Below are 13,573 nucleotides of genomic sequence, written 5' to 3' on the forward strand. Positions count from 1 at the left end.
GAGAACACAAAAACTGCCCATGCCCACATACATCATTGATCTCACCCCGAGTTAAATGAGTCTTTCAAGTGTTCCCTGTGTCCCTCCAGTGAACCTCCTTCCTCCCTTTTAATGACTTTCTTGCTTGCTTCTGATACATCTTGTCCCTTCCATCCATTAAAGTTTTACCTACCCTCAGCTCTCCCCACTCCCTAGACCTTCCTAGATAGAACTGTGCCCATTCACTGCGGAATTCAATCACAAACTAGTCTTCTGCCTCTACCTCCTTGCGTCTGTGTCCAATCAGCTCCCAATTATCCATATTCTTCCTGGAAAACAAGACATTTTTAAGCTCTCTCCGGTAAGGCTGTGGTGGCTTGGCTCTCCTTCCTTAGATAACATTGCCATGCTCTCTGCTTGCCCTTGCTGTGCTGGCCTGCTGCCTGTTGCCCAGCAGAAGCTGGAAGGGAAAGACTTTTGACATTCCCTCCCCACGTTCGGGGATCAGCTATCAGGAGCTGCCTTTTAAACTCAGCCAGTGAATTACTTCCCTTGACCCCAGACTGTGGGTTTAAAGAAGGATGAGAGGCATTGCCAAGAGATGCTGGTGTTCATGTCCAATGTGCAGGAAGGAATCGGGAGAGCAGCTCTGAAGTCCGAGGAATTCACAGATCAGACACTCCCATAGGAAAATGCACAAAGTAAACTATATCCCCCCAACAAATCAAAATACTTTCTGATGATCCTATTTTTGGATTTGGGGGTTGGACGATTATCTGTGCTGGGGTTCTCCCGCCTGATGAACATGAATAATGAGGAGCTGACAGGATCCACACACCTTCTATTAATGCATTTATGTGTAAGGAGGTCTATACTGGCATACCCACTGATAATACTGTTGCTGTTCTAGTCATTTCACTTGTATCCGACTGACCCTTTTGGGGGGTTTTCTTGGCAGAGATACTGCAGTGGTTGCCATTTCCTTCTCCAACTCATTTTACATATGAGGAAACTGAGGCAGAGTTAAGTGACTTGCCCAGGCTCACACAGCTAGTGAGTGTCTAAGGCTGGATTTAAACTCAGGTCTCCCTGACTCCAGGTGCAGTACTCTATCCACCGTGTTCTATCTACTAGCTGCCTACAGAGTTGTAACTACGAATGTGTGCACCTGAGTCAAGTTCCAAAAACCATCCATGTTTGGGCCACAAATTGTTTCTTTGGTTGTTTTTTTTTTTTTTGGCAGGGAGGGAGGTGAGTATTCAGATATCACTTCTTGGGGAAAAGGTTGGAGAGATTGCTGCCATAAGATAGGGCAAAGGAGGGTGAGGAAGGAGCTCACTCCATCCCACCATTGAGTAGCTTCCTATTTTAAAAACTTACTCTTATTAACTACCTGCTAAGCCCCTGAAGTACTATCCCTTCTAAACCTGGCTCTTTGGGCAAAGTGACCCCACCGTAGTGGGGGGCTCTCACTGCAGCACTCATGTGTGAATGAGCTCCCTGAGGGTAAAGACTGTGCATCTCCCATGAAGCTTAGGAGTTAGTTGCTCAAGGGCAGAGAGTACATTCCCTCCTTCTCCTGAATACATCCCATACCACGGATGCTCCACACCTCCTGTCAGGGGAGGATGGTGCTTGCCACCAAATGTACAAACTGTGTGGCCGTGGCAGGGCTGGTGGATGACTGGAGGCGATGATGGGAGATACAGAAACAGGAAGAGAACGTGGGAGCAGTCTCTAGCTCTCCTTGCTCCAACTTGTCTGCCACTGTCACTGCAGGCAGAGCCTGCTGGTCTGACTGTCCCTCATTTAGAGTCCAAGGGACCCACGTGTGTCACAAGCACGTGGGGAGGGGACCTATGTGCCTGGTCACCCACGTGGAAATTGGTGAGCATAAGGAGGAAGAGCTTCTTCCTTACATGCTCCGTGGATGAGTCCTACCCTGGAGTGTTGGCAGAGGTGGACAAATCGTTCACATTCACTCTAAGTTAGGGGCCACACCTCTCTGCCCAGGCCCAGCCCCAAGCCCCAGGGCCAGTCTGGGCAGCCAAGCTCGCTGGCAGAGCAGGGCCCACCCCCTCTCACCAGACAGCATGCGACCCCTTCGGGAGGCCTCAGTCGCCAGGGTGCAGGAGATTTCAATCCTCTTCTCCTGCTCCTGAAGCTGGCTCTCGGGGTCCTGTGGCGCATCCACCGAGTCGCCCTCGCCCATGGGCACCACGTTCTGCATGCTGGGGAAGCACAGACACATACCCACGGAGGGCCAGGGTGATGCAGGGGCCCTTCGGGTAGCTGTGTCGAGGCTTCTTTAGGCTACACTCTATGCGGTTTTAGCCTAGGATTCATACAATGATTACAGATGTTGTTTTGATCATTGTATCCTGATATATAATCAGTCTCCTTTGTCATCCTAAGAATTTCATGTTATGCATTTCAGAACGTTATCCTGAGCAGGGGTCCATGGGCTTCAGTGACTGCTAAAAGGGTCGGAGACACCAGAAAGGTTCCGCCCACCTGGGGCAGAGGGAGTTGGTGAATGTGCTTTCCACGGTAACAATCAAACAGCAAACCTTTCCCCAGCACCTGCTGGGCACCAGGGTAGAAGTACTAGATGGGAGCAGACCTTGTCTTCATTTCTACTGGAGGCAAGCTAGGCCTAGAGGCATATGCTGAGGGGGAAAACTAGCTGATGGGTTTCCCCAGCACTGTTATGAGTGAAACCAGGTTGCAACGAGCAAGGACCGTCTTAAGGAGAGAAGGGGCTCCCGGCAGGACAGTGGGAGGGAAGGGTGTGAGAGAAGGGGCCGGAGGCCTAGTCCGATGCTTTGTCCCTGACGGACACAGTGTGGGATGACTGCAGGCAGACAGCCCACATGTGAGCACCAGCTGACAGCAGCCACAGGCTCTTCTCCCAGCTCCCCAGCCCCAGAGCTGGGCAGCCATGGAGCCTATGGCACTTGCTGAGACCAGAGGCACTAGGTACAAGTGGGCCTGGACGGCGCGACCCCCCCTCCCCAGAGCCCCCTGGGGACGGAGGGGGAGGACGAGGAGAGAACAGGGGAGGCCGAGCTTAGTCACCTGGATTTGGCGATGAGAGTTTTGATCCTTTCCACCTTTTTCTGCTTCTCCTTCATCTCTTCTGGGCTCAGGGGCGTTTCTGGCTCCAGCTCAATGTACCGTTCAGGGATGAAGACTTTGTCGGGTGTGGAGAGCTACCGGAGTGAGGATGCGGTGATTACAGGGTGCTCCCTGCCCCTGGCCCCCAAGTGGGGAGGCAGGAGTTTCCTCTTACCTCCTTGGTGATATCCACATCATAGTGCTGGGGTTCTAGTTCCATCTTTCGAAGTCGGGCAATCTCTTCCTGGGGAGTCTCGTAAGCCTGCCCACCGGGCTCCTCTGCCCGAAGTGCTGCCTCCAAGTTGGAGATGTCCACCTCGTGGATACTGCGGTGACGGCGCACCTGGGAGCCAGCAAAGCCATGGCTGCTTGGGGCCTGTGTCCCCCTGGCCCCTCCGCCTCCCCTGTCATCCAGTCACCCTGGTAAGGACTTTCCCTCCTGGTTATTAAACTCTAAGCTCCACTTCTCTGCCCTCTTCCAAAGCCTTCCATGATTTGGCCCCATCCTACCCAATCTTCTCTCCCTTTTTTCCCCACTCCCTTTGGAATAGGCAGCTTGGCTTCTCATGGTCTCAAAAAGAGACCCTGCCTGAGACCTTGGGCACTTCATTTTACCACCACGGGCCCTGGTTTCCTCATCTGAAAAATGATGGGGCTGGACTAGATGCCCTTTGAGGTCTCTTCCAGCTCTGGAATTAGGTTCCTATGAGCCCCTCCTGTCTCTGAAAGCTCATTCGTGCCCCTTCCCCTAGCTAGAATGCGGTCTTCTCTTCTCCTGCCTATCTGAACCATAGACATCCGTTAAGGCCCCGCCCAAGTCCCATTTCCTCCAAGAAGCCTTCCCGAACAACTCTGGCCAACACTGACCTCCCTTCTTCCTCACTGTCCTCAGGACTCACCATATAATGTTGTTCCTTGGTGCTATCAAACTCTAAAGGTCTCATATGAGTGTCCTGTCTTCCCAAACAGATAGCAAGTTCCTGGAGTTAGGAACCATATCTCCTATTTCCTTCTCTAGTCTTTCTCCATAATGCCCTGCGTGGTGGTACCTCACATCTAGCAGGCCCCCTCACAAAGCCTTGTCGAATGGAACAAGTGGCCTCTCCCAGGCATCCCAGAGAGGAGCTTCCCACCCTTTCCCCAACAATGCCCACTGGCCGGGGCTGGCCGAGCCCCATGGCCCCCTATGCCCATGGGGTGGCTGGGGGAGTTTTACCACTTTGTAGGAGGGTCGGGCAGTGGGGTCAGGGGATGGGCCAGCTGGGAGTTGTAGGCTCCGCCTCTTCTCCTTCATGGAGCTGGTCTGATGCCGCCTCATGCGGTCGATCTGCTCCTCCACACTCATCTTGGCCTTCACCTCGTTGGGAAACACTGCACTCTTAGGACGCTCCTGCTGGGAGGGGGGTGGGGGCTGTGTGTGTGTGTGTGCAGGGGAGGGGGAGGTGCTGGATGTTTCCCTTAGTGCCCTCGCCCTCCCTCTCGGGCCATTCCCGGCTCCTGCCTCAGCTCAAAAGTCACTTCCTTCAGAGAGCCTACCTGGACGGATCCCACCAATCTCAACTTCCACCCTAGTGGTTTTATTTTGCATCTCTGAATATGTCTGCATTATGTTTACCTACACTTTGGAAAAATTCTCCATGAACTTTCCTACCTCTTTTTAGAATGTCAGAGTTGGTTATTAGCTGTGTGACCCTGGACAAGTCACTTAACCCTCACTGCCCCACACAAAAAAAATAATAATAATTATAATAATGGCAGAGTTGGAAGAGACCCCAGAGGCCACCAAGCCTTGCTGCAGGTGGATTCTCCTCAATATCCTCCCAGACAAGAAGCCCAGCCAGCCTCTGTTTAGACAACTCCGTTTCGTCACATGTATCTTTCCTGTCTCCCTCATCAGACTGGCAGCCTCCTCCCCTTTCCTAACAGGCTGTGAGCTCCCCAAGGAGGGAGACTAGAGCAATAGGTGGAAATGACAGAGGGGCAGACTCAGGCTTGCTATAAGGAGGAACTTGCTAACCATTAAATCTGTCCAAAAGTAGAAAGGGCTACCTCAGGAGGTAACAGGTTTTCCCTCCCTCTCCTGTCCTCCTCAAGAACAGATTTGGGGCAGGGGGCGGGGGAGGCAGCTAGGTGGCGCAGTGGATAGAGCACCGGCCCTGGAGTCAGGAGAACCTGAGTTCAAATCCCTCCTCAGACACTTACTAGTTGTGTGACCCTGGGCAAGTCACTTAACCCCATTGCCTCACTGAAATACACACAAGAACAGATTGGAAGATCATTTGCTGGGTGTGTGGCAGAGTGGAGCCGGTGTCAGTCAGACACGGGTTGTGCTACATGAGCTCTGAAGTCCCCTGCAACTCTGAGATTCTGGGACCATCTCCCCAGTCAGACTGGAAGCTCTGTGAAGGAAGTGACTCTGTTTCCCTTCTCTCATTCTCCTCCCCTTCCAGCACCTAGCATGCTGCAGGGAGGGAGTTCAATAGGTGTTGCTGTCACACAGCTCTTTGGTGTTAATTGGGCACTATGTAGTGTGGGACGGTGGAAAGGGTGCTGGTCAGAGGAACTGGGTTCGAATCCTAGCTCTGCCACTTAGGCTTGTCTGACCTCTGGCCTCTTTTAAACGAGGTAGTCGGACTCAACGACCTCCAAGATCCCTTCCAGCTCCGTATTCGTGATCTTATGGCTCCCCTTCCTCCACCCCTCTGTGTCTGCCAGGTTAGGCACTTACCCGGGAGAGGGGCCCATTGGGAATCCCACTGCCACTCCTCCTCACCACCGTTGATAGCACTACCTCCTCATCAGTGGGTGACTTTGTCCGAGGGGGCACAATGCCAACTGAAAGTAATTAAAAGGGGAGAGTGTTTGAAAAAGAAGGGTAGGGGCAGCTGGGTGGTGCGGTGGATAAAGCATGGGCCCTGGAGTCAGGAGGACCTGAGTTCAAATCCGTACTAGCTGTGTGACCCTGGGCAAGTCACTTAACCCCAACTGCCTCACTAAAAAAAAAGAAAGAAAGAAAAAGAAGGGTAGGGGCAGCGGGGTGGTGCAGTTGGATAAAGCACTGGCCCTGGATTCAGGAGGACCTCAGTTTAAATCCAACCTTAGACACCTGACACTTAGCTGTGTGACTCTGGGCAAATCACTTAATCCTCATTGCCCTGCCAAAAAACAACAAAAAGAAAAAGAAGGGTAGCTTGATGAGGAGTTGGGGGAGAACAGGATAGACTGAAGACAAAGAGAAGAAGGACTCATGGACATCTAGAGATCTTTTCACAGCCCCAGGAGCCAGACAAGAGGCAGGATAGGCCGGTGGTATCAAATTCAAATAGAAAGAGCTGCATGTTGACTAAGAAAACCACAAATTAACATTATTTATGTCGTATTTTTATTTATTTTGTTTAGTGTTTCCTGATTCCATTTGAATCTGCTTCCTCTACAAATGGCTATGGTTTGACACCTATGTAGCATATATCGTATTGGCTGGACCATACTATTTATTACAGCACACCAAACAATACCACAACAGAGGAGGAAAGTGAGTCCTTAAAAGATTAAAATCTGCCTAAAGTAAAGATTAAAATCCAGGAATCTCAACTTCCAAACCACCCTTCTAAACAAAATGTTTCCTAGTCTCAGTAAAGGGGCAGAGGTCCCAGGGAATGACGTAGATGGGACGTACCTTTATTGAGAGCTGCCTGCTTGTCAACCTCCAGTTCTTGTCTGGTGGGCATGAGGCTGATGTCTCTGGGGGTATCCAAGGGAGACGTCTGGTGGGGGTCCTTCTTGGCCTGTTCATAGCTTCCCTTTGGCTGTGGAGAGATGGCAGAAAGAGCTTAGGGGAGAGCAGGCTATTATTGCTAAGGTGAAGGTCCTGCATTTCATATCCAGTACCATTCTTCTCAGTGTCTCCTTTAGAGCCCATTGGGCATCCCACCTGTATCCAGGGAGAGGAATATGGGCCACTAGGATATCTTGGGATATAACGGGGGAACTCTGGCTTCTGAGGGGGGCTTCTCAGACAGGTACCTCAACCTGTCCAGTCGCCCTGAATAGTTGTGTAGAAAGATGGAGCTGACTCTCTTATTTATGGTATTACAGGGAGAGGCTGTCTGAGGAGGGGTCTGGTACCCAAAGATGGAAGGAAAGAACTTTCAGGATTCTATCTAGGACTTGAGTCAACAGGGGCCAATAGGGCATCCTTAACATGATCCTAGGAGGGCAGGATACCCTCAGCTTATGGGCACAGAACACAGGCTCACAGAGTTCCTTAAGGGGTCATAAGATTGCAGATTTAGATCTGGGCAAAGACCTCTGAGGTTACCTAGTCCCATTCCCTTATTTGACGATGAGGAAACTGAGGGCCCAGAGAAATGTAGTAATTTGCCCAAGGCCACACAGGGTAGTATTTTGTGAGGCTGAAACTACATTTTAGGTGTCCAGACCTCAAGTCCATTATACCATGCAGTATTATCTCTTCAAAGCCTTTTCAGATCCCTGGGAGGGGGGGTGGTTGGGGGTTCCAGGCAAGAAGTAAAAACTAGAAGGAGTGGTGGAAAAGATTACTTAAGTACTTATTGCCTGGAGAGAGAGTTTACATCTGGGAAGAGGCCAGGCAAGTCCTCATGAGGAATAATGAAAAGGAGACTGAGAGAGAGAGAGAGAGAGAGAGAGAGAGAGAGAGAGAGAGAGAGAGAGAGAGAGAGAGAGAGAGAGAGAGAGAGAGAAAGGCAAGAAATGGGAACCAAGGCTATTTAGGAATGAGCTAGGGCTAGGATGGTACCACAGAGAGGAGCTGGTATCCTTTCTCCACCGGCCATCTACCAGCCAGTAGTACAATACCACCATCCTTGGCTGTCCTTCAGCTTGGGGGGTGGGTGGGTTGGGGAGCCCATGTGCCATCTCGTCCAGAGAGAACAAAAGGGAAAGGGACCTGGGTAGTTATCTGTGCCATCTCTCTCCTTCCCCCAGAGAGGGCTACACACAGCTTCAGCTGGGCAGGGAGCCCAAGAGAAATGGAGCCGTTGGAAAGTTAGAACTGGAATAAAAAGAGGGGGAAAGGCGACTCCGTTCCCCATTGCCTTGTCCACCCTCACCCTGCTTCCTTTCCCCATTTGCACCCCTTTCCCTTTCCCCTACCCACCAGGGAGTGCAGAGAGTGGGTACCTGGCCCCTGACTGTCTCTCCACTTCGGTGCCAGGAGGGAGAGTTGGGGTGCGGCCAGAAGCGGCTCTCGCTAGGGAGCGGAGGGACTGTTGGAGGAGACTCCAGGGGGACATACGCTTTGGGGAGGGGAGGCCGAGGAGGGCCAGGTTCCTGAGGCAGAGAGGAAGCCAGAGTGTTATGAGCAAGAGCAGCAGCTGAGAAGAGGACAGAAGAGAGTGTTAGTGGAATCATGGAGCCATAGAATGTTAGATCTAAAAGGAACCTTGCCCCGATTGTGGTTCAACCATTGCTGACGACTCGTGGCAGAGATACTGGAGAGGCTTGCCATTTCCTTCTCCAACTCATTTGACAGATGAGGAAACTGAGGCAAACAGGGTCAGGTGACTTGCCCAGGGTCACACAGCTAGTAAGTGTCTGAGGCTGGATTTGAACTCAGAGAGATGAGTTTTCCTGACTAGCACTATATCCACTGAGCCACCTGGCTGTCCCCAAAGGAACCTTAGACACCATCAGTTCAACCTTCTTGTTTACTGATAAGGAAACTGAGGCCCAGAGAGGTTAAAGTCACAAAGTAACTTCGTGGCAGAGAGGCAACTAAGACTTGAGTGTCCTGACTCTCAGGCTTCTATTCACTTTCCACTGCCTCTCACTAGAGGACAGGGATGACGTCCTAGCAGAAGACCAGACCATCATCCCCTTGACAAGTCAACTTCACCTTTATCCTAGTATACTAACAAAGTATCCAGTCTAAAATCCCTTTTCTGGCCTTCAAAGCCTTCTCCTATCTGCCCCCACCCTCCCCATCAAGCCTTCTCTCTCACGAGTCCTCAACAAAATCTTAATAATGGCCAATGTTTATATAGCACTTTATGGTCTACAGAGACTTTCCCATAAGAGAGATCATTGCGGCCCCTAGAGTGACTCAGTGAGACACAGGGGTCCACCATTTTACTCAGAGTGTAAGTGGCCTGGCCCCAATCACACAGCTGCTAAGCAGCAGAGGTGAACAGAACTGAGCCGCCAAGCCCAACACCTGTTCCCTGAGTGCCATGTCATGCCATCTCAGACCTGTGCTGCCCATGTGAAAGGCCCTTCCTTTGCCCCTCTGCCTTTCCAAGTCCTTCCTGGCTCCCATCTCCTCTGACACCTCCTATCCAGACACATTTTTCTCCTCTTCTCCTCCCCAGCATGCACAAGCAGTGTCGCATGTAATTACAACCAGCTTTGTACTGTTCTCTGATTGCTTCTTGTGTTTTCATTTCTTTGTAACCCTCCAGTGACTTAGCAGAGCATCAAGGAAGGCAATGGGTGCTGACTGACCACATCGCAGTCTTCTAGACCTTCTCACCCATAGAGACTCTGCCCCTCAATTCTGCTCAAGGTACCAGCATGCTTTGCTTTTCAGTTTGGTGCTCAGGAGTATCACAGAGCTCAGAGACATCAGGAAAGGGCTCTCCTTAGGAAAGGATCTGAGTGACAGGTGAGGGATGAAGAAAGGAAAGGTGAAATACAGAGGAACAAACACTGGAGGGCTGGGCGAGGGGAGTGTGGAAAGGAGAAACGGCTTCAAAGATTGAAAAGAATGAGTCTTAAAAAAAAAAAAGAAAAAGGAATAAGTCTAAATGCTTAAGAGGAGTAAGACTAGATGGGAATGTATACCACTAGAAGATTTCCTCCTCTATACCCCTCCCCAGATGTTGGGATTCCATTTTTTTTTTCTTACCTCGTGGGGCCCCGGCTTAGTGGGAGACCCCTGGGAGCCAGACACCATGGAGAACGGGCTCAGGGGGCTGGTGAGGCTGGCTGAGCTGAGGGGGCTTGCAGGACTGTTGGAACTGAAGGTGGCTGAAGGGCCAAGCCCTCCTTGGGAGAAGAGAGGAGAGAGGTGAGAGTCAGAGCAGGTGGGACTGGGTGCTCTTGCCAAAAGGCTGGACATTTGGGCCCAAAGCTGGTGCTTGGAATATTTAACAGGAGAGGTTTGCCCATCTTTCCTAAAGAATAATTTGAGAAAACTGGGAAGGGGCAATACAGTGAGCTAGGGTTACAGAGAGTACACTGCTGTGCCAGGGATGACTTAAAAGAGTAAGTGGCCCAGGGTTCCACTGGGATAGGGTAAGGAATGAACCAGAGGGGGAGTCTTGCACTTTTTGCATTTTTTCAGGCTTGAGTCCTTAGATATCCTGCTTAGGGCGTCTGGCCATCTGGGAGTATCCCTCGCCTGTTTGGGGGAGGTGGTTCAACTTGAGGGAATAGGACTCCAGGGCCCTTTGAAAGCACTGGTCCCAAATGCATCACGAATGGCCAAAGAACCAGGAGGACCCAGGCCAGGGCAGGAAGTTGAGGGCACCGTGAAGACAATGCTCGAGCTGGGGGATGCCAAGGGACAGGATCAGGGTCAGGCCCATCATCCATGGGGCATCAGAGGTTTAAGAAACCAGAGGGGCAAGGCCTGGCAGCAGAGGGGATGAGCTCCCACCTCGGTGCTTGGCGGTGTCTGTGCCCCGGGATGGGTTGTTCTTCCGCAGACCCTCCATCACATCCTGGATCCTCCAGATCTCCTTTTGGATTTGCCGGTTAAGGACCTCATTCTGAAACAGGCCCCGGCGGGAGTAAGCTGTGAGTCTCCATCCTCCAACTTCCTCTCTCCCTCCTGAGCCCTTGAACCCCATCCTCCCTAGCCTATGATCCCTTTATCATCCCAGCAGGTAGCAGGCAGGAACCTTCTGGCTCTCCAGGATCAAATACAAAATCTGTGATTTGACATTTCTTCATAATTTCCAGTTTTCTTCTCCTTTGCTCCTCTCCACACACTTGCAGTCCAACTTCACTTGACACACAGCGTTCTGTCCTTTGACTTCACATCTTTGCACTGACTATCCCCCATGCCTGGCTATTCCCACAATGTCTCCTCACCTTTAAGACCCAGCTCAAACCCCTCTTCTGCAGGAAAACTTTCCTAGTATACCAACCTGCCCAATAGCTAGCAGAGATTTCCTTCTATTTGTTGTTGTTGTTTGGTCATGTCTGACTCTTTGTGACCCTATTTGGGGTTTTCTTGGAAGAGTTTGCCATTTCCTTCTCCAGCTCATTTTGCAGATGAGGAAATTGAGGCAAACAGGGTTAAGTGACTTGCCCACGGTCACACAGATAGTACGTGTCTGAGGCTGGATTGAAGTCAGGTCCTCCTGACTCCAGGCCCAGCACTCTATCCACTGGGCCACCCAGCTACCTTGCATATATTGTGCCTACATAGTTATTTACATGTCATCTCTCCTGTATTAGCATGAAAGCACCTTAAGGGTGGAGTCTATTTATGACTTTGTTTCTACAGCTCTTAGCACAATGCCTAAAGTTGCTTTGGACAAAGCAATGGAAGAATAGCAGCTCAGATCAAGGACATTCCTCTGAGCAGACTTAGGGCTGTGCTATTTAGCCCTGGAATCTAACTTGAGGATTCCATAGTCTGACTCTACCATAACTAAGATTAGGAAATTGAGATAGGAAGAAATGAAATGACTTACTCAAGGTCACCTAGCTTAATAAGTGACAGATCCTAGATTCGAACCCAGGTTTTCTGATGCCAAAATCCAGTGCCATTTCCCTAATACCACCCTGTCTCTAAGCTAGTGAGTTCCACAGGGACAATGGTCAGAACTCTGCCTCCAGTTTAATGCATTTGCCCACATTCTCCTCTTGTAATAATAGCAGATCACATTTCCCTAGTCCTACCTTTACAATAATCCTGGGAAATTACATATATTCTATTTTTTAGTATTCATAAGAATAGCTAAAATTTACATTGTGCTTAAGGGTTTGTCAAATGCTTTACAAATATCTCATTTTGATCCTCACAGCCCTGGGAGGTGGCTATGTTTAGCAACCTTATTTTACAGATGGGGAAACCGAGGTAGTGAGAAGTTAAGTGACTTACCCAAGGTCACACAACTAGAAAGCATCTGAAGCCAGATTTGAACTTGGGTCTTCCTGATGAGGTTCAACACTCTCTCCACTAGTTGCCTCTAATCTAGTTTAATGGTTTACAAAGGACTTTTCTCACAACAACCCTATGAGGCAGGTAGCGCCAGTGTGATTATGGCCAGTTGAAGAAACTGGGATGAAACATCTCATTCTCAGGGTGACATAGATCCTCAGCCTCGAAAGCAGGGGTTAATCACAGGCCCTCCTCACTCCAAGTTGAGGGCCCTTCCCCCTCTATCACATTGCCTTCCTACAGAAGAGTTACACGCAGACTACAGGGCTCGTGGCCAAGGCAATGGCCACTGCGTGTTTAAATATCTCATGGATTAGATGCAGTGGTGGTTTGTGGGATGGTGTTTTTTTTTCTTTTCAGTATTTACAGCGTACCACACTACAGCACTCTAGGCCTGCTCTTCTGGGGAGGTCATGACTCACTGCTTCTATAATGAATCAGCTCCATAGTCAGGTTGGAGATTAAGAGCAGGGGAACCACAGGTAAGCAGAGAGAGGGAGGGACAGGGGGCAGAGTTTGTTAGAGGGTGAGAGATGTGGTTTGCCAAGCTAGCTAAGGAAAAGGTAGGCCTTCGTGCAAGACAGACAGAACTATAAAGTAACCAGATGCCAGAGATCACCATATTCACCTTCCTGCCTCCAGGTCATCCAACAAAGAACCGAACACCCAAATGTCTCTCCTGTTCTTAAAGTCTTTAAGAAAGGAGGTTACACAGTTCCTTCTATTACCTTCCTGTGTTTTAAAACCCTTGTAGTCAGGAAGTTTTCCCTACAACATGAACTCCCTGCCTTTCATCCTCTACTCTCTCCATTGAGATGGAGATCTGGTCATCTTTAAGGGCCAAGCAGGCTTGAAGCCTTTCTTTGCCTCAAAAAGCTTCCTCTTCCTTTAACCTCCTGGGCTTTCAGGCACAGGAGAAAGCTGACAAAGCCCCTTTTGCCCTAGGTCTAAGGGGCTCTGGCCAGACCTCCCTCCCTCCTCCCCCCCTCCTCCCCCTATCTATCCTGGGCCCTGCTCACCTGGATGTCCAAGTTGAGCTGCTCCCACAGGTCATCATGCAGGGCAGAGACCTCCCCCTCTAGAGTTTCATACTCTATCGTGCTGTTAGTCAAAGCCTGTAGCAAGTGGGGAGGGGAGGAGAGCTGAGAAAGCCTTGTCACCAAGAAGTGCCCCCCCAGCCCCAGTCCTGGGACACAGGAGCCAAGTGATCCAGAAGTGGAGGCCAAGATGAGGAGCTGGGGGATAGGGGGTGGGGTTCCCGGTTTGGTGCTGGGGTGCCCGTGTTGGGGCACAAGGAGAGCATAAAGGAAAAGGGCCCAGCAAGCA

General features: G+C 50.5%; 1 protein-coding gene across 5 annotated transcripts in view; it reads right to left on the minus strand.

Moving 5' to 3' along the window:
- The window catches only part of PLEKHA6 (pleckstrin homology domain containing A6), a 214,417-nt gene that overhangs the window by 9,570 nt on the left and 191,274 nt on the right, over positions 1-13,573 (minus strand). For all 5 annotated transcript variants that reach the window (XM_044004726.1, XM_044004729.1, XM_044004730.1 and 2 more), the window contains 10 exons: positions 13,267-13,362; positions 10,733-10,844; positions 9,980-10,119; positions 8,257-8,406; positions 6,773-6,902; positions 5,825-5,931; positions 4,313-4,489; positions 3,272-3,439; positions 3,058-3,191; positions 2,065-2,210 (listed from right to left, as the gene is read on the minus strand). In XM_044004726.1, coding sequence (XP_043860661.1) covers positions 2,065-2,210; positions 3,058-3,191; positions 3,272-3,439; positions 4,313-4,489; positions 5,825-5,931; positions 6,773-6,902; positions 8,257-8,406; positions 9,980-10,119; positions 10,733-10,844; positions 13,267-13,362 — 1,360 coding nt within the window. The remainder of the gene's footprint in view (positions 1-2,064; positions 2,211-3,057; positions 3,192-3,271; positions 3,440-4,312; positions 4,490-5,824; positions 5,932-6,772; positions 6,903-8,256; positions 8,407-9,979; positions 10,120-10,732; positions 10,845-13,266; positions 13,363-13,573) is intronic.

The sequence above is a fragment of the Dromiciops gliroides genome, chromosome 4 (assembly GCF_019393635.1).
Source record: "Dromiciops gliroides isolate mDroGli1 chromosome 4, mDroGli1.pri, whole genome shotgun sequence".
NCBI lineage: Eukaryota > Metazoa > Chordata > Mammalia > Microbiotheria > Microbiotheriidae > Dromiciops > Dromiciops gliroides.